The sequence below is a fragment of the Calliphora vicina genome, chromosome 3 (assembly GCF_958450345.1).
Source record: "Calliphora vicina chromosome 3, idCalVici1.1, whole genome shotgun sequence".
NCBI classification, from domain to species: domain Eukaryota; kingdom Metazoa; phylum Arthropoda; class Insecta; order Diptera; family Calliphoridae; genus Calliphora; species Calliphora vicina.
The window spans coordinates 6,656,906-6,680,624 of record NC_088782.1 but is presented as its reverse complement, the minus strand read 5'-3'; the positions used below and the strand labels follow the sequence as shown (position 1 = coordinate 6,680,624).

The 23,719-nt window shown below is 30.5% G+C and overlaps 1 protein-coding gene across 1 annotated transcript; it reads left to right on the top strand.

Annotated features, from left to right (window-relative positions):
- Positions 1-12,260: 12,260 nt before the first annotated feature.
- Sse (separase) lies at positions 12,261-23,156 on the top strand. The gene is made up of 11 exons (XM_065504178.1): positions 12,261-12,351; positions 12,427-12,616; positions 16,985-17,163; positions 17,225-17,529; positions 17,594-17,885; positions 18,634-18,689; positions 21,647-21,809; positions 21,925-22,060; positions 22,146-22,313; positions 22,524-22,681; positions 22,788-23,156. Exons 1-11 carry the CDS (start codon positions 12,282-12,284, stop codon positions 22,994-22,996), a joined length of 1,926 nt encoding a protein of 641 aa, XP_065360250.1. The 5' UTR covers positions 12,261-12,281; the 3' UTR covers positions 22,997-23,156.
- The last annotated feature ends 563 nt before the right edge of the window (positions 23,157-23,719 follow it).

Below are 23,719 nucleotides of genomic sequence, written 5' to 3'. Positions count from 1 at the left end.
ATTTGTTATAAGTTTTTGTAAACGGTTTTGCCAATGTGAAAGATGTTTTTCGGCAGCAGCATATGTCGGAAACAAAATTCGTTCCAGAATGGCAGACGAAACCATAGATGCAATAGTATGCTTTTTAGTGTCTAATAAAAAATAATTTCTAAATAAAAAATTGACTTTCAATTGTAAGGACATAATTATGAACGTTTCTTTCTTATAATTTTCCGGATTTTAGATTTCCCGAAAGCCAAATCCCGATTCCCAGGATTTTCAAAAATCAGACCCGATTAGCATCTCTATTCTCAATGAAGAGGAAAACAAATAATACAAAAATGATCACTAAAGCTTCTCTCTAACTGGAAATTCATTTGTTTATGTAAATATATTTTTAATTATACCCTACACCACCATACTGGGGAGGGTATAATTAAGATGTTTGTAAATATTAGTCTAACACGCAACGTATACCGATCGACTTAGAATCACTTTCTGAGTCGATTAAACGTAGTCCGTCCGTCCGTCTGGTCGGCTGGCTGGCTGTCCATATAAACCTTGTGCGCAGAGTACAGGTCGCAATTTTGAAGATATTCCGATAACATTTGGTACAAGGACCAAGCCTATTGAAACTGGCTGAAATCAGTCCATTATTTCACCTAGCCCCCATACAAATGTCCTCTCGAAATTGGACTTTATCGGTCATAAATGTTTAATTTATAAATGTATCTCCACAAATTGCGCTCCAAATAAGTTTTATATATACAAAATTCATGTCACCAAATTTTGTTACGATCGGTCCATAATTAGTCATAGCTCCCATATAGACCCGCTTCCAAAAATCACTTTAACGTGCATAAATCGCTTAAAAATGTTGGTATACTCACAAAATTCAACATAGTAAACTTTCATATAGACACAAATCACACGACCTAATTTCATGCTGATCGGTCCATAATTGGTTAAGCACCCATATAAGGCCCACTTCCGAATATCACTCAAAAATATAAATTATTGAAATTTTAACAGAAAAATGTTTTTGCTCTTTTACTTAGTGTAGGGTATTATATGGTCGGGCTTGACCGACCATACTTTCTTACTTGTTTTTTATTATATATTAAATTTTCGAACGGGGAGCGACCTAGACATTGTACCTTATTAGGGATCATACCTAATAAGGTACAAGTTTTGTTTGTACCTTATTTATTATAATTAGATGCCTAAAACAAACAATAAAGTATTCCCGCTATTTGCCTATCCGAAAGGATGATGAAGTCTGTTCGGCCAAAGAACTGTTAAACTACATCATCCTTAGACAAATTGTCCAATACAACTACAACTTCAGGAATTCTCAATTTAAGTGAGTTCGTTTTATGTATTTCAAAGGATTCAGATCTAATCTAGCATAAGGCAAATCGTATCAATATCCCATACTCATTTTAAATAGTTTGCTGTTTAATTGACAATATTAGATCTTGTGACACCATCTTATAAGACTAAGAAAAATTCTTTATCGTTGTAAGCAGGTTTCCATCTATAAACCAAATTCTTCAGTTTCATTATTTATAAATTAAGGGAATAATTGAAAATTGTTAATTTTCAAAAATTGTATGTCATGATTTACAAAATATTTATTTTGATAGATATCCCACTCGCACTAAGCGACCAAATAAGTCGTAAAAGAAAAGACCTAAGCTTTCTTTTGAGTAAAACAATTTTTTTTAAAAAAGGCTAATTTTGGAAAAAAAAAAGTTCGATTTTGCAAAAAAAAGTCAAAAATTTTATATCTTGAGTTACAAAATATATATTTTGATAGATATCCTACTCGCATCACACTAAGCGACCAAAAGGGTCATCAAAGAAAATTCTAAGCCATTTTGAAAAAAACTCAACAAAGTTTTTGATTTTTCAAAAAGTCAAAAATTTTTCTTTATTCGATTCGAAATTTTCAGGAGATGGTTTGTAAAGAAAAAAAATCAAAAATTCCGGGTAAAACTCGGAAAATTTTTTTTGAGTCCAGTCAACTGTAATAAAAAATGCCCCCTAAAGTATGCAGTACAAATTTACATATTATTTGCAAATAAATTAGAACAGGCAGGTAGGTGTATGTGGGTTTGAGAAACTTGAAGAACAAATAAAATCCGACAAAATCAAATAAATTCATAAGATACGAATAGTTAAAGAGAAAAATTTGAATCGCGAATATATGCGAAAGAAATGTCCAAATGACTCTAAAGAGTATGTGGTCAATTTGTTTGTGATGTACGCGTGAAATGAATGGATATACAACAAAATTACTTTTAAATATGAAATTTTCGATTATGGTTCAAAAACATTTGCTTTATTTTAAATCGTTTATGAATTATAGTCTAATCCTACTAATTATTTTCTATTAAATAAATCAGCATTTCTAAAAAAGTAGTTCAAATATGATTTCGTTAATATCGTTTAAACATCTTAAAACCGGATATTTGAAATAGGAAATTCTGATTCAGCTCTTTTTTATCCTGATTGCCTTTTTGTCATGAAGTGCTGCTAGCAACATTTTTATTATACCCTTCACCATGAGTGGCGGACCCCACAAAGTATGTAGCCCCAAAAAAAAATAACATACATGATTCATACATCAATATATCCGCTATAGGCCCGGTTCGGTTGCTATGTAAAATCGAGAAAATCATCCTCCAATTTTGACCTATTTTTTATATTGTATATCTGGATTACTAGGCCATTAATACAGAAAATATGGACATCTAATGATAGATATATCAAAGACCTTTACAACGACGTAGTAATTCGAACCTACAATGGCTCAAAATCTGGAAAATCATTTTTTAAATAGAAATTTTTATCAAATATTTTAAATTTAAAAAAAAAAAATTAAAATTTATTAGTGAAAAAATTAGTTTGTTTTATATCATTTTGAAAAAAAAAATTGAATAAAATATTTAAAAAAAATTTAAACTAATTTTTTAAAAAAAAAATTTAATGAAAATTAAAATTTTGTTTACCTAAAGTTTGTGATTCCGTTTGTAATTTCCACAATATAATTTCCCAATCCTATAAAGTATATATATTCTGAATCCTTATAGATAGCGGAGTCGATTAAGCCATGTCCGTATGTCTGCCCGTCTGTTTGTTGAAATCAATAATTCTATCAGACAGCTTTCGAGAAGTTTCCTATTTAAAATCGGCAAAATCGGTCCACAAATGGCTGAGATATGAGGAAAAAACCAGGACAACCTCGATTTTTTACTTATTTTTGACCTATATCTGGATTACTGAGTCATTAATATAGACAATATGGATATCTAATGATAGATATTCCAAATGCGTATATAGGACCATAGTAAGTTGGACCTACAATGGGTCAAAATTATTTTTTAAACCGAATTTTTTTTTCACCACAAAAAAAAATGTTTTAAAATTAAAAAAAAAAATTTAAAATAACAATTCGAAAATTTTTTTTTCCAAAAAATGAAAAAAACAATTATGGGAAAAAAATTTTGTTCACCTAAAAATATTAAAACATTTTTATTTTGAAGTATAATTTGGTGAAGGGTATATAAGATTCGGCACAGCCAAATATAGCTCTCTTACTTGTTTTTATTTTTACTAATACGGTGCAACTTTAATACTCCGGACAGTCCGGTCACCCCAATAATTCGGACGATTTTACATTTCGGACAATTTAAAATGTTTACTCTACAATTCGGATTAACTTTTTTATGCAAGATCAAAAATTAAATGCCGTTGTTTTGTTATTCACACTTTGATTCACATTTTGCACTGTCAAGTGTCATGTTGTTAAATAATAAACCAAATAATATTTTACAAAGTCGAAAAATTCTATGTTCCCTATTCTATTTGTGATTAAAAAAAATAAGGAGAAGATAAAATAATTTATTTCGAATACCTACAATGGATCCGGTAACTATAGTCCGGACAACTCGATAATTCGACTGTACTTACATTCTCACCACTTAGGTTTCTGACAACTGAGTTAGGTCTTTGACAGCAGAGTACATACATATATTTCCCTATGGTTGGTACTCTGTTCGAAGTAGTGAAAAATGTTTAGAAACAATAATTTTAATTTTGTGAGCAACAAGTGCCATTATGACATATAAAAATAACAAAACAAAACAGGAAAAATTTTTTTATTTAAATTTTGGTAGCAACATTTCACGATGAAAAACAAAGTACCAACTTGAATTAAAATGTTTGTAAAATAAATTTCACAACAATTTCATTGATAGTTTTTTATATGGATTTAGACATTAATATTTCACATGAAATCGAACAGAACTACGATTACTTTATTTTGTCACCGACTGTATGTTAATAGAGAATTTCATTAAAATATAATGATCGTTGAAAGCATTCCGCCATTAGAAACAACAACCATAATAATACATTTTACAAAAAGTACTTATTCAAGCACTTGCTCCGCTGCTCCTTTTTCATTCTGATGGGTTTTACAAGGCCACCAAGAAGTAGAGATAAAAACAGAAAGTTGAATCAAGCAAAACAAGACAAATAAATGAAAGAAGAAGGAATCGACAGCCACACCTGTTTAACAAAAAATGCATCGGTAAAAGTTCATTATTAGTGAGCGCTCGCTCTTTCACAAAATTATTAAATAAAACAAAAGTGCGATTTCAATGTTGTTATTATTTAAAAAGTTATTAAATTATATTTACTTGCATAAACATTCATTCCCAACATTAATAACATTCATGTATCTTCTTTTACTGGAGAAATGTACGTCATCAAATTTACGCAAACACACACACAATACAGTTAATTACATGTACAAATGTACATATCTATGTGTGTGATGCATTCGAAATTACTCGTACGTTTACGTTTTTATAATAAAAACAACAACAACAACATGTGCATCATCCAAGTAAAATAAATAAAAGAGAGAGTAGAATAACCAGAATAACCATCATCCCATCCTCCCCGTCAGAATCGCCATTTGGATGTTGAAGTATGAACCAGCCAGCATCCCTAGTCATCGCACACAGGCACTTGCTCGCATTAAATGTGAAAAATCAAAAGCTCCTCTTGGAGCTTATCAAACACAAAGTAAATAAAAATAAAAAATCACACAGCATTTTCACAAAAACTATCTTTAAAGTTGTTTGTGTATAAACGAGCAATGTATGTGGATGTGTGTGTGTGAATGCATGTGCGTTTATGTGTGTGTGTGTAGATGACATAGTTTTTAGGGCATCTAGAGGGTGTGGTTCCCTAACGCCAAAATGTTTGATAGTTTGACACAGATTTTTTTTAGAAAGTTGCGAAAAAGCTTGCTAATAAAGAAATACAAAAAAGTGCATTTTTGCAGCCGGCAAATATAGTTATTAAACACATACATACACATATGAAAACCAACACATCCACTTGTATTCATATACATACATATACACTTATATATTTACATTTTATTCTTGTTCTTTTTTATTATTAACTAGTTGACCGCCCCGGCTTCGCCCGGTAGCATTTACACTAATGTTAGTTCTTCAAGTTTCTCCCACCCACATACACCTGCCTGTTCTTATTTATTTGCAAATAAAATATCTAAATTTGTACTGCATACTTCAGGGAGCTTTTTTTATTACAGTTGACTGGACTCAAAAAAAAAAATCCAAGTTTTACCCGGAATTTTTGAATTTTTTTCTTTACAAAAAACCATCTTCTGAAAATTTCGAATCGAATAAAAAAAAATCAGCCAAATCGCTCCAGCCGTTCTCACGTGATGCCATTACATACATGGACCATTTCATTTTTATATACAGTATAATAAAACCTTGATAATCCGGATAATTGATTGCAGACCCTTATCCTGAATATCAAATTATCCGGACTGCCGAATAAAAATTAAAAACATTGTTATTGTATTAAAAATGCTTTTAAAATACAGTGAATGTCACTTAAAATCGTACACCATCGTAGTCAAATTTTATTCATTCGTTTTAGAAAGTTATGTTTTGGAAATATTTTAAAATTATGTTTTTATATTGTGTGTGCTATTACCTATCAGAAAATTGGGTATAATTTTAATTGCCCTTATCCACGAATAAAAAAATTGGCCTAGAATATCAACGCTTCATTTAAAATCGTAAAGGCACTAAAAATAGCAAATGATACCCTACAAAGTATTATTTAATATTAAATTTTTTTTTAATTTTTAAAGTTTTAATTATAATTTAATATAATTGTACGAATTTAATTAAGTGAAATATGAATTTTGTGATGCTCTTTAATTTTCATCAATATTTTTTTAACGAATTGAGGTTTTGTTAACTTTTTTGTTGAAATACATATTTTTTGTTCCAATTAATAAAATGACTTTTAATTTTTTATATAATCACCTATTATTTATTGCCTGTATAATTTCATAATATTTAAAAAAAAAAATATGTTGTACGATTTTGAGTGACACTCACTGTACATATCTAATGATATATTTGGGGTATTCACACGGTCTACTATTTGGTCATATATTGTCATAATGTCCTAATATATTAGATAGTTGAATCAAATTTTTCTTGTGTTTCAAACAAAAAAAGTTCTAAACTAATAAGACCATTTGAACTAACTATGTTTATTGTTTTGTCATAAAATAATACTTTTTTTGTTTAAGACACAACAACAACTATTATAATATAATATAATAGACCATTATGACAATATGACTGACTAATAGCAGACCGTGTGAATGCCCCAATTATATTTATGTATCATTTAAATAAAATATATTACATTTAAAAAGAACATTTATAGTACCTATGTACATTTTATAAAAAAAAAGTATAAAACATATTTCAATTCCACAATTCATTAAAAAATAACAATAAAAATATTAAAGCTATTTATTTTTTGATCTTTTCCCATAATTCGTCCTTATTTTTTGGACTGAAACCCTCCATATTTATTTAAAAAGAACATAGATAGTATCTACATATGTATGTATGTACATTTTATAAAAAAAGTATTAAACAAAGTATAACAAGTAGTCCAACTCTTTGACAGCAGTACCTAACTCTATACATGTGTTAGTGAAAAAGTACCTAAGTCTAAATATGTGTTAGTAACAAAAATGTATATGTGTTGGTGCCTTTTGAATTTTCACCAGACACACAGAGTTCTAAAAAAATGTTTAAATTTTAATTTATTTAAATTTTGTTCTATTTTCAATACCAAAAATTGAAACTCTGTTCTATATTTTAAAACCTACCACAAACAAAATAAAACGTCAAAATTAATAAAAAAAATATTTTTTAGTTTGTGCGAAATGGACGTGCTTCGGAAAAGAAAAAGTACTAAATGTGTTGAAAAAAATTATAAAATAATGTGTGTTAGTGAATTTACGCGTATCAAACTATATTTATTGGACAATTTATAGTTAAAATTTCGAGACTTTTGATGTGTATAATCAAAGTATACCAAGTAGTCCAACTCTCTATTTTATAAATTTACTCTCTCACATATACGGGTACAGTGTAAATTCAACACCCTTGTGAGAGAATTATACACATCAAAAGTCTCGAAATTTTAACTATAAATTGTCCAATAAATATAGTTTGATACGCGTAAATTCACTAACACACATTATTTTATAATTTTTTTCAACACATTTAGTACTTTTTCTTTTCCGAAGCACGTCCATTTCGCACAAACTAAAAAATATTTTTTTTATTAATTTTGACGTTTTATTTTGTTTGTGGTAGGTTTTAAAATATAGAACAGAGTTTCAATTTTTGGTATTGAAAATAGAACAAAATTTAAATAAATTAAAATTTAAACATTTTTTTAGAACTCTGTGTGTCTGGTGAAAATTCAAAAGGCACCAACACATATACATTTTTGTTACTAACACATATTTAGACTTAGGTACTTTTTCACTAACACATGTATAGAGTTAGGTACTGCTGTCAAAGAGTTGGACTACTTGTTATACTTTGTGTATAATTCTCTCACAAGGGTGTTGAATTTACACTGTACCCGTATATGTGAGAGAGTAAATTTATAAAATAGAGAGTTGGACTACTTGGTATACTTTGGTATTAAAATTTTAATTCCATAAGTCATTATTAAAATATAAAAAAAAATTTTTTCCAAAGTTTATATGAAATCCGGATTATAAATAAAGTTAAAAAGATGCAATCAATCCGGATTATACATATATATAAAGTACACAATGTAATGAAAAATGGTGTCCGGATAATCCGTATTAACAAGGTTTTATAGTATATAGATTTACAAGGCAGGTTTAAATTGAGCAAATACATATTTGACAAAATAAGCGGCAGTTTCAAAACTCCATTTTCAAATTATTCAAAATTTTGTTAAACAAATTTTAGAATTTTTTGATCATCACAATGGATTTTTTATTGACAACATAATAGGGAATAAAAATGTGAAAAAAGTATTTCAATACCTCCTATATATATATAGTTTTTCCGTACAAATTTTGCGATTTTCGAGAAAAACTAATTTCTTGGCCTTTTTTTGTATTAATTTTACTGTTGTACTGTTATTAATTTTAAGTAAAATCTGTTAGAATATTATATGTAGTCCAGGTAATTTTAAATATAGTCTGAGAGTTTTCCAAAAATCGGAAAACGTTAACCCTTAAATCGTGAAGGTCAAAGTTAAATTTTTGCAATATTTGGAATTTCTCTTGGAAATATAGCGAAATTTATATATTTTTGGGCCGATTTTGATGAAACTTAAGAAAACTGGATATTTTCCCATAATTCCCTCCAGCCTCTTGAGCAATTCTCAAAGGTTTCCTAGTAGGTTATCACATTGACTGCCACGTCGGACACATATGTGTGACACTGCACTATGCGGTTTAAGCCACGTCGGACACATATATCCGACACGACTTTTATTCTCTTTAGCGATGTCAGGCAATAGTGATGGATTTTAAGAATTTTTTGGATGTTGTCTGGAAGTTCCTCATCAAAACTGTAATCTTCACATTCTTCACCACTTTCTGAACTTGTACTGAGTATTTTTTCTAACTCAGTATCCCATAAAAAAATTCCTTTTCACCATTTCGTAAGACCCTCTTTTTTATAAAAAAAATCTGTTTCTAAGCAGTAAATATTACTGACAGTAGCCTAAATTCCAATATTGACGTTTTCGAAGAGGATAAGCAAAGAAAATGCTGTGGCCCCCCGCATCTTATTTGCTGAAAGTGCCTTGGCAGTCAATGTGTTAAGGTCTGGTGACTGCGAAGGCCATTCCATAAGAGATACATACTTTTTGACAGCAAACAAGTTTTTTTGTCAATTTTGAGGAGAGCTTCATTGTCCTGCTGAAACTCTCATCTGAAGAGCATCTTTTGTGATTTAAATTATTATATATATGAAAACCTTATTTATATATAAATAAACTTAATAATGTAGATATAATTTTGATAAAATCGTAATTTTGAGGACTAAAATAGGAAAATCGCATTTTGCCATTTTTACAATAAAAAATGCCAAAAGGGTGCGATGATGAGTGAGGAGGCAATCGATCCCTTTTCTGTCTGGTATTTCCCTTGTTAAATGCAAGATGGTTGTTCAGCAGAAACTATATGAGACTGCACAAAACAGGTGGACTAATGAACCTTCCTGTGCTACAGCGAGGTCGACTTGGCCCGTATACGATGCCAACAGGACGAATCTACTTGTAGAATATCGTCGTGAGCAAATAAGGCTTGTCTCCTTCATTACAGGACACTGTTTAATTGGGACACATGCTAGAAGATTAGGCCTACGGTACAATGATTACTGTAGAAGCTGCCATAATGAAGAAGAGGAAGAGACTGTGTATCATCTTTTCTGCCAATGTCCGGCTCTTACAAACCTGAGGGAACGCATCCTCGGATTTCCATTCCTATCATGCTTGGACGAGCTATCAAGGTTGAGTCTTAAAAGAATCTACTCCTTCATCCGGGAATCTGGCTGGTTTAATTTGGAGGCAACGGAAGTATGGTAAATACCCTGATGTCTACCCCCTGGGTATCACAATGGGATCAGATTTGAATGGACCCAAGTGAGCTGCTTGAGGAGCAGCAGCCCATGGAACCTAACCTAACCTAATTTTTTGAAAGCAGCTATGCGATTTTAGAATATGTTGTCTAAAGTTGAAATTTACATAAAAAATAGGTCTACTTCGGAAGGCTCTGGACCACGCAATAATACGAATTTTGATATTATTTTGCCTTTATAATATTTCCCGAAATGTTATCTTTCAGAAAAATATAAACACATTATTTATTTTTTTTCTCATTTTCTGTATAATTTAAAATTAATGTAGGTACTTTTTTCTAAAAAAATGGCAAAAAATGATACCTCAAGAAAATCGGGAAAGAATTGGATCCGTTATTAGCAAAATGGCAGACCAAGGTAGGCAAAAAAAAATAAAATTTTACTTTTCAAATGCGAATAACTCGTAAACTATAAGAGATAATATATGGCTAAAGCAATGTTTTTTGTAGATCTCGCCTAGTGCATTCCATATATATAAAAATCTTTCAAATCGGATCGCAAACAAAAATTTGGCATCATTTTTAATTTTTGATATACCCGAGGTGCCCCACTTTGGGGCATTGTGGCTCGGCCCGCCCTTGGTTGTTTAAGCCCAAATTCAAAACTTAAACTTATCGACACCTCCTCTATAGCCATGGGAAATTTTATTAAAATCGGGCTATTCGTTTAGAAGTTACAGATTTATTTCCACTTTTTTTTTCAGATCCCCCACTGTGCCACGCTTTCTCTTTCAACAACCTTCATAAAAAACTGTAAAAAGCACATTGCCTACTTTTAGGTACGACAAATTTTTAAAATTTGACAAACGGCACTTTGGTGAATTTCTAAAAATTCACCACGATTTTTATTCGCAACTTTTTTTTTCACCACAAAAAAAATAACTACTGTTTTGGCGCCTGGTAGTGGGATTTTTTGAAAAATTTGGCATAACGGTACTGTGGTGAATTTCTAAAAATTCACCACTTTTTTATTCACCACGATTACGGCACTTTTTTTTCACCATGAATTTTATTCAACACAAAAAAAGCAAAAAAAATTATTTTGGTGGCCGGGGAGGGGTAAAAGTAATTTTTTACCACACATTGAACATTGAAAAATTTGACATAACGGGTATTGTGTGTGGTGAATTTATAAAAATTCACCACTATATTCACCACGAATTTTATTCACTCACCATGATTTTTTTTATTCACCACTTTTTTTTATTCAACACAAAAAAAAATTTTTGGTGGCCGTTGAGGGAGGGGTTTTTTTCCCCCTCTCTGGGCCGGTCGTCCACTGTGCACTGCTGCTTGCTTTGTTGTTGTGTTTGTGTTGGGTGTGTCGCTTCTTCTAAAATCCTAGATTTTAAAAAAAAAACTTAAAAAAAAAACTGCAAAAAAAGAGGTAGTAGGTAGGTAGGTGTTTGTTTTAAATAATAATTAGTGTGGTGAGAAAAAGGAACCCACCACACCCCACCCAGCTTTCTAATTCAACAACCATCATAAAAAACTGTAAAAAAAACACCATTGCCTACTTTTAGGATGACAAATTTTCAAAATGACCTTGAAAAATTTGACATAACGGTATTTGTGGTGAATTTCTAAAAATTCACCACTATTTTATATTCACCACGAATTTTATTCACCACGAATTTTATTCACCACTTTTTTTTTATTCAACACAAAAAAAGAAAAAAAATTTTGGGGGCGGGCCGTGGGGGGTTTTTCCCCCTCGGGTCCGACCGCACCGACCGTCGTCGCTGACTGCGCTGCTTTTTTTGTCGTCAGTCACCACCACCGTCCGTCTTCTTTTCTCTCTTTCTGTCTGGTCGTCGTGTCGTCCGTCGTCCGTCGTGCCGCTCTCTCTCTCTCTCTCTGCCTGCTCGCTGCCGCCTGCTTGCTTGCTTGCTTGCTAGAAAATCGGATTCGTGGTATTTATGCGAACTTTAAAAAAAAAAAGAATTTGGGAATTTTTTGGAATTTTTTCGTTGCACTGTGTATATATATTTTTGTCATTATATGAATTGCCCTGTTGTTTGTAATAAATACAAGGTGCCTCCTAAACTTTATTTTTACATTTTCTTTTATTTACTCTTTCTAAACAAACACAATTTTTCTATTTCTTTTCACATTAATTTTGCGCGTCTTTTGAAAAATACGATAGAAATTGGAATTTTTATAATATTTCTTGTGCAGTTAGTTTGTGTGTTTATTTTTAGTTTATTTAAACAATTGTTAAGTTTATAGTTTTTTCTTTATAATGGATGAACAATTCTTGCAATTTTTAGTAAAAGATGGTATATCCACAAATATTGGTCCCAATACAAAAGGTAAAAAAAATAAAAAACTTGACTGAACCAGCTTGATTGATTTTTAATGAGTTCTTTCTTTCTTTCGTCAATTAGAAATTCTTTTGCAACAGGCTGAAAGTGAATATTACAATGGAAACATATCTTCATCAATATTTTATCAAACCTACTCCCTGTACCAATCATCGCAAGAACGTTACAACCAGACCTCGGGAAATCCTAAAACGGCATCCGTGGAAACTTTAATGGCTGAAATGAATGCTAAAGAAATTTCTGAATTTAAAGAGTAAGGAAAATAAATAATAATAAGTGGTTTTTTCACAAGGTATCCAACATGTCATATTCGCATAATGTTTTCTATATTTCACAATTGTTTAAAAATGTAAACATGTGTAGGGTAAACGCTCCTAAAGTCGGCATGACTTCGGCATTTTTGACTTAAAAGCTTAATAAATAAGAATAACTAACGATAATTTTATCAAAAGTAAGATTTAACTTTAATTAAAAACATACGCTCATTTATCTTTATGTAATGTTTAAATTTGGGTGAGATGAGTATTTTCATCTATTTTTGTCCTCATTAAGTGATGACCATCTATCAACTGGTGCGGAAGTGCCTGTTTTTTAAGAAATTTTTTAGTGGCAAGGCCAACTAAAACAAGTTAGTAAACCATATCAATTTAAGTAATATTTTTACCAGAGTGGCAAAACTTTGTTTAAATATTACCCTCCAATTTGAAAGTTAAATCGACCTTAAAGTACAATGAGCATCCTGTGCCAATACTTAAGTTCGGCACTGTATGTAAATTATTTAGATTATTATTATTTTTTTTTTTTTCTTCATTTATAATATTTAATTTTATTTGGCTCCCCAGCCGTAGAAAAGTTTATAAAACATTGATAATAATATTAAAATTGGTCCACTCAGCAACAAATTTATATAATTAAATAGTACCAAGAAAGTTAAATTTAATTCCAGAATTCAAAAAAGATCTTAAGAGTTTTAGTCTAAAAACATTATTAGATTGGGAAAAAGTGCGTAAATAATGTGGTAAAATGTTCCACCATCTAGCAATTCGGACTAAGAAAGACTTTTCCAAAAAAGAAGATGATATTCTAGGTATTAAAATTTGAGGGTTTCTAGTGGATCTAGTAAACATAAAAGAGTTATACAATGAAAGTGGTTTGCAAGTTTTAATGACTCTATAAAAGAAAAGCAAATTACGATAAGTTACAAAATCATGAAAAGAACAGTGAAGAAAACGTAGAACATAGGACGATATATGTTCACGACGAAGAATATTGTATACAAAACGTACAACCGCATTAATTAAACGTCTGATTCTATTCAAGTATACAGCACAAGTACCAGAAACAACTTCAAGTCCATATAATACCTGCGACATCAACAGTGCATAAGCTAATTTGTATCTAATTCTAGATGGCAAATACAAATTAGTTGAGTATAATCGCCTTAAGATACCAAAAACTCTAAAACTTAATGAATCAATGTGATCAGCAAAAGAAAGTTTGCAGTCCAATATAACTCCCAGACATTTAAGATGTTCAACAAAATCAATCTGAACATCACCCAAGAAAATATTAAAATCAGAAAAAAATCTATTAGTAGGTCCAAAAACAATGGCTTTGGTCTTAGTAGGGTTTATGCTTAAGAAATTATCCGATGTCCACTCAAGAATACACTTTAAGCTAAAGTTTATGTTAGATACTAGTACATCCTTAAAGTCCAAACAGCTTCTGAACAGCAGAAAAACATCATCAGCAAATAGAAAAGACTCGCATATCGAAGAGTTAACATAACGGGGAAGACTGTTTACATATAAAATAAACAGAAGAGGTCCTAAGACTGATCCCTGGGGGACACCAGATGATAGAAACCTTAAGTTTGAACTAGCTTCATTGATCTGTACAAATTGCGATCTACCAACTAAATAAGAAAACATAAGTTTACATGCTGATTTAGAAAAATTGAACTCACTCTGAAGTTTCTTAATAAGTTGGTAGTGATTTAAAGAATTAAACGCCTTAGTCAGATCCAGGGAAATAAGAACACTGAATTCATTATTATTTACATTATTCCTGATTTTATCAGTCAAACTTAAAAGCAGAGATGTTGTGTTAAAACCTTTACGAAAAGCGTATTGTTTGTCATAAATGCAGTCACATACTCATCTCTCTTGACAATAGATTTGAAGAAAATGAGTTTGAAATGAGGTTTACCCAATAGTCGGCACAGTTTTAATTGAGCATTTTAAGAACTGCCGAGTAGTGAATGGTATGAAAAGCTAATAATCGATTTTCGACTTTTCGATCAACCATTTTCATTTCGATTTTTACAGTCGATTAATCGAACCCAATAATCGATTTTTTAATAATCGACCTGCATTTTTGGGAATATAGCAAATACGCTATAATTATGGATTAAAATCATATTTTGGAATAGTATTATAACTCCTTTATGTTGACGTGCTCATTGTATAAACCGTAAAGGCAAACATTTAACAACAATTTTATGGAAAAAATTTCGTAGCGATTTTTATAAAAATCTCTTAAGGTTGAAAAAATTTCGCATTAAAAAATGAGGTCCTCTGTGAATATTTTCCGATGTCAGCTGAAGATTAATATATTGCAAATTTTAATGAAAGCAAAAAACGTAGACAATACTAAAAATTCTAGAATTTTTTTTCTATTTCGATTATCGTTATCGAAAATCGATTTCAGCATAAAAATCGGAGTATATAATCGATCACGAAATAATCGTTTTTAGACACTGAAAATCGATTTTCGACCATAATCGTAATCGATTTACCATTCACTACTGCCGAGTATAGGAGAGAGACCAAGCATCCTGAACTCGGCAGCAGCTTTTTATTTGACTGGAGATCGTAAAACAGAATAATATTTTGAGATTCAGTAGGTATTATTAATTCTAACATCTTAGAATTCCAAATATGGACACTCCAGAAAAAAAACCATGCACCAATATATCCTGAAAAAGCCTTAAAATATTTTCTATGCGAGAGAAGGCCCGATTTCTGTATTAGGTGCCAGTAAACAATATGGAGTTCCGCGTTCAAAAATATAGGACAAATTATACGGTTCCGAAGGTCCTATGAGAATGGGGCCTCAAACAGTGTTATCTAATTCCAAAGAAAGTGAGGATTAACTTAACACGGTTCAATCAATCGTGAAGGAAGAGCAGCAAACCACACCATTTGTATATGATCTACCCGGAAAGAAATGGTATAAAGGGGTTTTGAAACTGTTCTCTCTAAAATAATCATGTAAGGTACCTTAATAAACAGGCTCTTTACTAAATCAGTTGGATTTATTAGTAGGTGATCGGCCTGAAAATGAGAAAAGAAACGGATTTGGATCTAGCTTTTGAAATAGTCAACCGACTAGCTCCTAATATGAGCGTAGAATTGATTCCGATGACATTATCGAAGAGAACAATAACTTAAAAATAAATTATCAAACTATTGAAATTGTGAGTAAGTAATCTTACCATAGAGGCAGGCACGTTTATAATTAATAAGGAAAAGTTGAAAATAAGGTAGTATCGCCAACTTTAGCTGCAGAAAATCACAATGAAACGTTGAAACCTGTTCACTACTCATCTCCAACTTTATCAAATAATTATTCAAATACTTGGTTTCAGCCTTTTAACTGTTCAAGTGCAATCCCAACAAGTTGTAGTTGTACATTTCAAATTTTTTCAAAGTTTTTTTAATAATATTATGGTCACTGGGATATTGTATATGATTGCGGTAACCATAATATGTTTACGTTTACCATTAACATGATTGTAAATAAATATATATTTATGGCAATCATTTTCATGATAATGATTTATCATAATATGTTGCTCTCAGAATATGATAACCATAATCCTAGAACAACACAATATGTTGAAGTATTACATCATAAACATGGTTGCCACAAACACATAAATATTTACTACAATCATATGTATATATGATTGCTACAATGATGTGAATGGTAACTGAAACATAAAATAAACACAAATGGTTACCGCAAACATATACATAATTACAGTGACCATAATAGAAAAATAAAATACACCAAAACAAATTAAAAAAGGAAGATAAAACGAGTTAGGGGCACATGTGAAGAGGATTTGGACACAGATCCTGAGGATGATGGTCTAAAAACGTAGGATATGATATTTGCCCACAGTGGTTTCACCTCAAATGCACTAATTTATATTTTTTATTAGTATTTATTTAAATGGCTGATATTTTAAATACAAAATAACTTGAATTCTTTTAAGATTTTATTCTTTTCTTAATAAAAAATGCTATGCCGACATTAGGATCAAGGGTGCCGACTTCGGGCACAAATCGTGTTTTTTCAAAAAAACGTAAATTGCTCAAATTTAATAAAAACTGCTTGAAAAGAATTAATTGAGTCTAAAACTATACAAATTACTAAACAACAATAACCCATTTATTTACATCCCAATACCATGTTCGCACTCATAATGGTATCACTTTAAAAACTGAAAAAAAGTTAAACTGCCGACTACTGGTGCATTCACCCTATGACATGATAGGATGGATACCTTGTGAATATACTAAGCAATATTAAAAGTTATTATTATTAAAAGCAGTAATTTACTTATGCAATATGTTTGTAAATCCCTTAATAAAATGTCCAAAAAAACCGAAACAAGACATGAAGAAGAGGAAGCTTCTAATAGTCTGGAAAGTTGCAATTTTCTTAAAGATATTTCAAGTCCCTTGGATGGCATAACTAAATTAGTAGAAATTTGTCAGCAATTTCCTCAAGGTAAGTAAAAGAATCAATATCGTTTTTACTTTAATTAATTTTATAATTTATTCTTTAATAGAATGGACTATTATGCAATTGTGTAAAGGTCCCAGAACCGAAACCACCTACTCGATATTTCCTAAAATTCATGAAAGTGATGCTGCCATATATATGACCTTAATGAAACATGCGCGTAGTCTGGAATATGGTTCCCCAATATGCTTGCGTTTTTCTAATGATGACCAAAAGAAACTCTATGAAAGTTTCGGCTGCATTGTCAATCGTTTCAAACAATGTGTAAAAATTGATCCGAAAGAAGTTAATACCTCAGAGGCTAAACGATTTTATTGGTCCTTATTGGGAGAACTTAATGATTTTATAGCAGTAAGCTAAAAATTGTTATATGTAATATTTAAAAATTCATTATCTCTTGTTTTTTTATATTAAGACAGCTTGTGAGGATCTGTGCAATTTTTTCTATCCCTGGACATTTTTATTTACTGGTCTGCCCTTTTCAAGAGACGCCCAAATTACAGCACGTCTACGTTGGTCTTTAGTTGATGAATTTTGTGATTTGTACAAGTGGGAGAACGATGCTAGGGTGTTACTATCTCTGGCTGCTGCTAATGCAGACTCTTTAGATGCATTGCAAATAGAGAGCATTTGTTCTATACTCACTACGAATACCAAAGAGCAAGCTGTTGCCAGCGATATGCTTAAAAAAATGCAATCAAAAAATGGTAGGTTTTTTTTTATTAACTTAAAACTATCTCTTCTACTAATAAAATATCAAAGTTGTTTTTATAACAACCCTGTAGGAAGTGTCAATAGTGAAACTATACTGATTTACTATTGACACAGTCACCAGTACTAGTTACTTATTTTACCCCAGACAATGCTATTTACTATAGACATTTAACATGTGCGTGTCATTGGAAGTCTACTACTGACGATATTACTATTGACTAGGTACTTATTCACTAGTACATTTTAGTAATTCTAATCTACACTTTTGGTACTTTTCTAAAGCAGATATAAATAATGAAACTGCATATTTTGTTAACATTTGACGTTGTATTAAACAAATTAAAAAATGAAATGGTATGAATTCATAACAGATGGAAGAGTCGTCTTCGTTGACGCTTCGTTGACAATGTCGCTAAAAAGTCACCAAAATTGTCGACAAAACTGGTGACACTTGTCCTCAGGTTTCCTTCAGGGAAATAAATGACAAGCAAATTTCCTACAAAATTAAAATTTCACGGTCTGACTTTTTCATGTGTCCAATTAAATTAAATGCTTTATTAAATACTTTAGAAGAAAGGGGGAAGCCTAACAGCACGAGAAAATCTGATGGCTATTATTTGGTCCGATTTAATATATAAACAATGTATTGCATAACATTAAGCAATTAACGGTTTTTCATATTTACAAGAACACTGCTAATAATTATTGTAAAATCTCATTTATTTTGTGCTTTTTTTCCAGATAGTGACAATAAGAATGGAATGAAAAATTATCCATGTATCTTAATTGTTGATGAGGTAAGTTTTTCTTTTCTTAACTAAACAAACATATTTGGAATAAATTTGATGAACTTTTAAAATTAAAATTATTTCGCATATTTATAAATTTGAAAAATTTATTCTATTAGATTCAAATCATTCACATAAATGTTTCGTTAAACGGTTTTCTGTTATTCTCGAATATAAAATAGCATAGCAGGAGAATGTTTGAATCATCTATGGATTGAATAATTCAAATTTACCAACACATGATTATTGCATGAGCAAGCAGTATGTGTGTATAGAGCCCCTTAATAATTCAAATTATTTCGAAAAAATGTTATGATGATTTGCTATCTAAAATTGATTTTAAGGAAATAAAATATAAGATAAGAAGAGTTATATAGATACATATTCAACTTTTAGGAATATTTTAAAATTTGAAATTATTGTAATTTTCAAAATTGTTCACAAAAAATTAGATATACAGGCCTGTCAGAAAAAGTAAAACGAATATTTCTCTAGGAATGAAACCACTTTCAGTTTTCAAAGTGGAATTGAATTGAATTTCATTGTAATTGTTTGTTTTCGTAAATCATTTAATCAATTTCTGCACCAAAATCTTCACTTTTCTTCTAATATATAAAACGCTGTCAAAACAGAAATACAGAATTAATAAATATTTGTGGAATTAATAAATTCCACGGAATCTGAAGAAATAAAAACTACAAAATTGAAAGCATTCCGAACAAAATGTGTGACAAAATTGATAGTGAGTGACAATACAATGGAAACCTGGTTTAACAACTATATTCCGTAATTTCAAAATTTACTAGATTTTTTTTTATTAAAATATGGTAAATTTCTGCAGTTTTATAAATTAATTCAATAAAAATACCTTTATAGATAGTGGCTATATATCTAAGCATTGGAAAAACAATGAAAATTTAAAATATATATGTAAGAAAAGGATGTAAAAAGAATCATATTTGACAGTTAATTCTTGTTATAAACTTCACCATGAATTTTATATACAAAAGTTTGTCATTCCGTTTGTAATTTCTACATTTTTCATTTACGACCTCACAAAGTATATTTATTCTGCATCGTTATAGATAGCGGAATCGATATAGCCTTGTCCGTCTGTATATTGAAATCAACTTTCCATAGCCCCCAAATAACTTACATACATACATGATTCATATATCAATATATGCGCTCGGTTGCTATTTAAAATCGAGAAAATAGATCTACAAATGTCTGAGATATAAGGAAAAACGCAGGACAACCTCGATTTTTTACCTATTTTTGATATACATATGTATATCTAATAATAGATATTTCAAAGACCTTTCAATGAAAGCCATAGTATAATTAAACCCGAATTTTTTTTCACCAAAAAAAATGTTCCTGTCATTAAATTTTTTCACTAATAAATTAAAAAATATGGTTAAAAAAATTTAAAAAAAATGACCCAAAAAAATGTTCCATGAAATTTTTTCCACTAATAAATAAATAAATGAAAATTAAACATTTTGTTTAACTAAAAATATTTTAAAGTATAATTTAGTGAAGAATATATAAGATGCAACACAGCCGAATATAGCGCTCGTTCTTGTTGTACCCTACACCACCATAGTGTGGAGGGTATAATGAGTTTCTGCTGATGTTTGTAACGTCCAAAAATATTAGTCTAACATCCACCGTTAAGTATACCGATCGACTTAGAATCACTAAAAAGATGTCCGTCCGTCCGTACGCAAAGTACAGGTCCCAATTTTGAAGATATTTCGATCAAATTTGTTACATACATTTGTTTCAGCACAAGGACGAAGCCTTTTGAAACTGAATGCATCGGACCAACTTCCGAAAATCATTAAAGAAAATAAATTATTGAAATTTAAAAAAAATGTTTATGCTCAATTACTTAGGCAAATGAAGCTGCTCTTGGTTGTTATTAACATCTAAAATCTATAACATCTAATTTCTCAAATATTAAATTAGATTTCATAATTTCCATTTTTTTTGCTAAATATTCAATTCAAAAATTTCTTTCGGAATGAAACCACTTTCAGTTTTCAAAGTGGAATTGATATTTGATTGTAATTATTTGGTTTTCAAAAATGTTTAATCAATTTCTGCACAAAACATTTCACTTTTGTTTTAATATAAAAAACGCTGTAAAATTAAAATCAGAAATACAGAATTATTAAATATTTTTGGAATTAATAAATTACACGGAATCTGAAGAACCTAACACGAAATCGATCGAAATAAAAACTACGGAATTGAAACCATTCCGAACAAAATGTGTGAGTGGCCTGTACATTTCAATTTGCAGTTTTGCAATTTTGATTTGATTTTCTCAATATCAATTGGTATTTTCTCATTTTCAACTTGAAATGGCGTAGTTATTTTTTAACCTAAAGTTATACTGGCAGTTTTCATACAAAAACTATTTTAACAGACAGTATAAAATTCAGTTAAGAAATACACAAGCGTCGTGAAAATGGTTATAATAAGGGGTCTTTCATTAAGCGCTTTCTATCTTTAAATTTAAATTAAATAAAGTAGGTATTTGAATCATATTTGGCCATTAGGGCTTGAATCTGAATAAATGAAATAAATAAAAATAGAGGCCTATCAAAGCTTATGTATGAAATATAACATCGTGTAAAAGTACGCCGCGACTTCGTTAAGTGGCTCTCATCCGAATGATTTGGTAAAACAAACTGGGGCCGAATTACTACATTCGAGAGCGTATCGAAAAATAATTACGATATCGAAATTAAAATTAAAATTCGAATAAAATGTACTAAATTTCTTGGTCAATATCGAATGCCATAATTTTAAATAAGGAAATTACGATAAATTTTATTCGATATCGAATTCTGCAATTCGACCGAAATGGAAGACCATTTCGGTCTGAAAAAAAACGAGTTTCTGTCAGACTCTAATTAATTTTTATACTAATTAATTAATTTCTATATTTTAAGCGTCTGGATCATTTCTTCTGGGAGGAAATCAATGTACAACAGGAATTCACACGTCTAAATTCAATACAATGCCTATTTCGTTTATATCATTACTATAAATCGGACATACGACGCGGATATTTGTGTGTCGATATAACAGATGGTGGTTGTCTACTTAATCCAGGTACGTGTCATGTTATATCAAACCAATAATGAAATTCCAGCTACTTATTATTGTCATAAAGTTTCTAAACCAATCTCTTTTTTGTTTTGTTTTTTTGTTGTTGTTGTTGAACTAGATAAAAATTTACCCAAAATGGAGTCACGTATGGTTAGTTTCTTTGAATATTGGACACCGCATTGGACAATGTTAGTGGGACAACGACCGACCCAAGATGAACTCTTCAATAAGTATTTAAGTCGTAGTTGTTATGTGTATGTTTAAATATTGAGGGCAGTGTGTGTGTGTGTTTTTAAACTAATAAGATGAAATCTTGTTTTATTCTATTTTTCCTTGCAGCTATGCTGGTCATGGTTCTGGTTTACAATATATAAATGGACGTAAAATTACCAAACATCAAATGCATTGTGTGGTTTTTTTATTTGGTTGTGATTCTTCACGTCTACATTCAAGTGGCCTGTATAGCGAATTAGTAGGTCCTCATTTGTACTATCAGGCAGCAATGTGGTAAGTATATGAACAAAAAAATCAAAAAAAAAACACAAGGAAACAATAAATAATGAAACTTTTTGAACTCTACTAAATAATTTGTATTGGTCAATGTGTTTTATATTTTATGTGTACTTTTCGTTTTTTACTCTTCCTTTTTGCTGTCTTATTATTTTGGTGCATGCATGCATGAATGAATGAATGATCAAAAAATGTGTGTTTGTGTAGTCCTGCGTTAGTTGGCACTTTAATGCCTGGCCTAGATTGTAACATGGATAAGATAGCCACGGAAATACTTAGTCGTTGGATAGCACCCAAATCTACAAATGTTTTGCCCTGGAATGAAATTGATGAAAAGGCCTGGATAAAAACATTTATCATTCAACGTAAGTAGTGCAAATGTACAACATATAGTCATATGAATGTACTTATGTCTGTTAGCATTCAATAATTACATATTTCCTTTTTTTCGTTTGCATATCATAACAATAGCCAAAACATCGTCGAGTGCAGGTGAAAAGAAAACTCCACCATCTGTGGCCACCACACCCAATTACAATGTGGGTAGTTTGTGTGCCATATTAGCCAGAGTTCATCAGCGTTTTTGTGAACCAAAACTGTATAATACCGTGCCCTACGTTTGTCGTGGTCTCCCAGTCTGGAATTGTAATGTAGAACCACTACCTTCTAACTCTACTTGAAATAAAAGCCAAATAATAATAATTGTATTAAATGTGTGCAGTTTTTTTAATATGTAAGTCATTAAAATTTTTCTATATATTTTAAATTTAGAAGAATTATGAATGAATACGTTTAGAATTAGAGAGATACTTTTTATTTTAATAAATTAATTAAACCATATATGATTACTTTCTCTGTTTCCTGTGTTGTGTTTTCCCAACCACACATTTATATATTAAAGAATTTTCTACTTTTAATTTTTACCAAGCTCGACTATAGTTGTTTCTAAAATATCGTTAATCTGCAATTACCGTTACCAAAATAATATTTCGATACCATTACCGTTATTCTTTAAATGATTGGAAATATAGAATTTCAAAGGTAAATTTCCCTAAAATACCATTTCAGCTCTACTACCGTTACGGATATAATCGACAATACGGTTACTTATCGTTCCTGATATTCTATGAAAATACAAATTTTGTTCACCATGAGCAGTGTTGCCAATTCATGGTGAACAAAAAGGGAAATACTTAGAAAAAAAGGCTAAAAAGTGTCTAAAAAAGGGCTAACATTTTTTATTAAAAAAATACATACATTTGACACAAAACACAACTTAGAATGTTACATTTGGCTATGCCGAATAGACAAACAAAAATGTATGAACACGTTCAAATGCTAGAAAATAAGAATATTTATTCCTGTATTAATTTTAAAATAACGTAATACGGGGCCACACGTAT

Coding starts and splice junctions, on each gene's coding strand:
- Sse (XM_065504178.1), top strand. CDS start 12,282: ATGGATGAACAATTCTTGCAATTTTTAGTAAAAGATGGTATATCCACA. Junction 18,690..21,646: donor GTATCTTAATTGTTGATGAG/GTAAGTTTTTCT, acceptor CTATATTTTAAG/CGTCTGGATCATTTCTTCTG. Junction 21,810..21,924: donor TGGTTGTCTACTTAATCCAG/GTACGTGTCATG, acceptor TTGTTGAACTAG/ATAAAAATTTACCCAAAATG.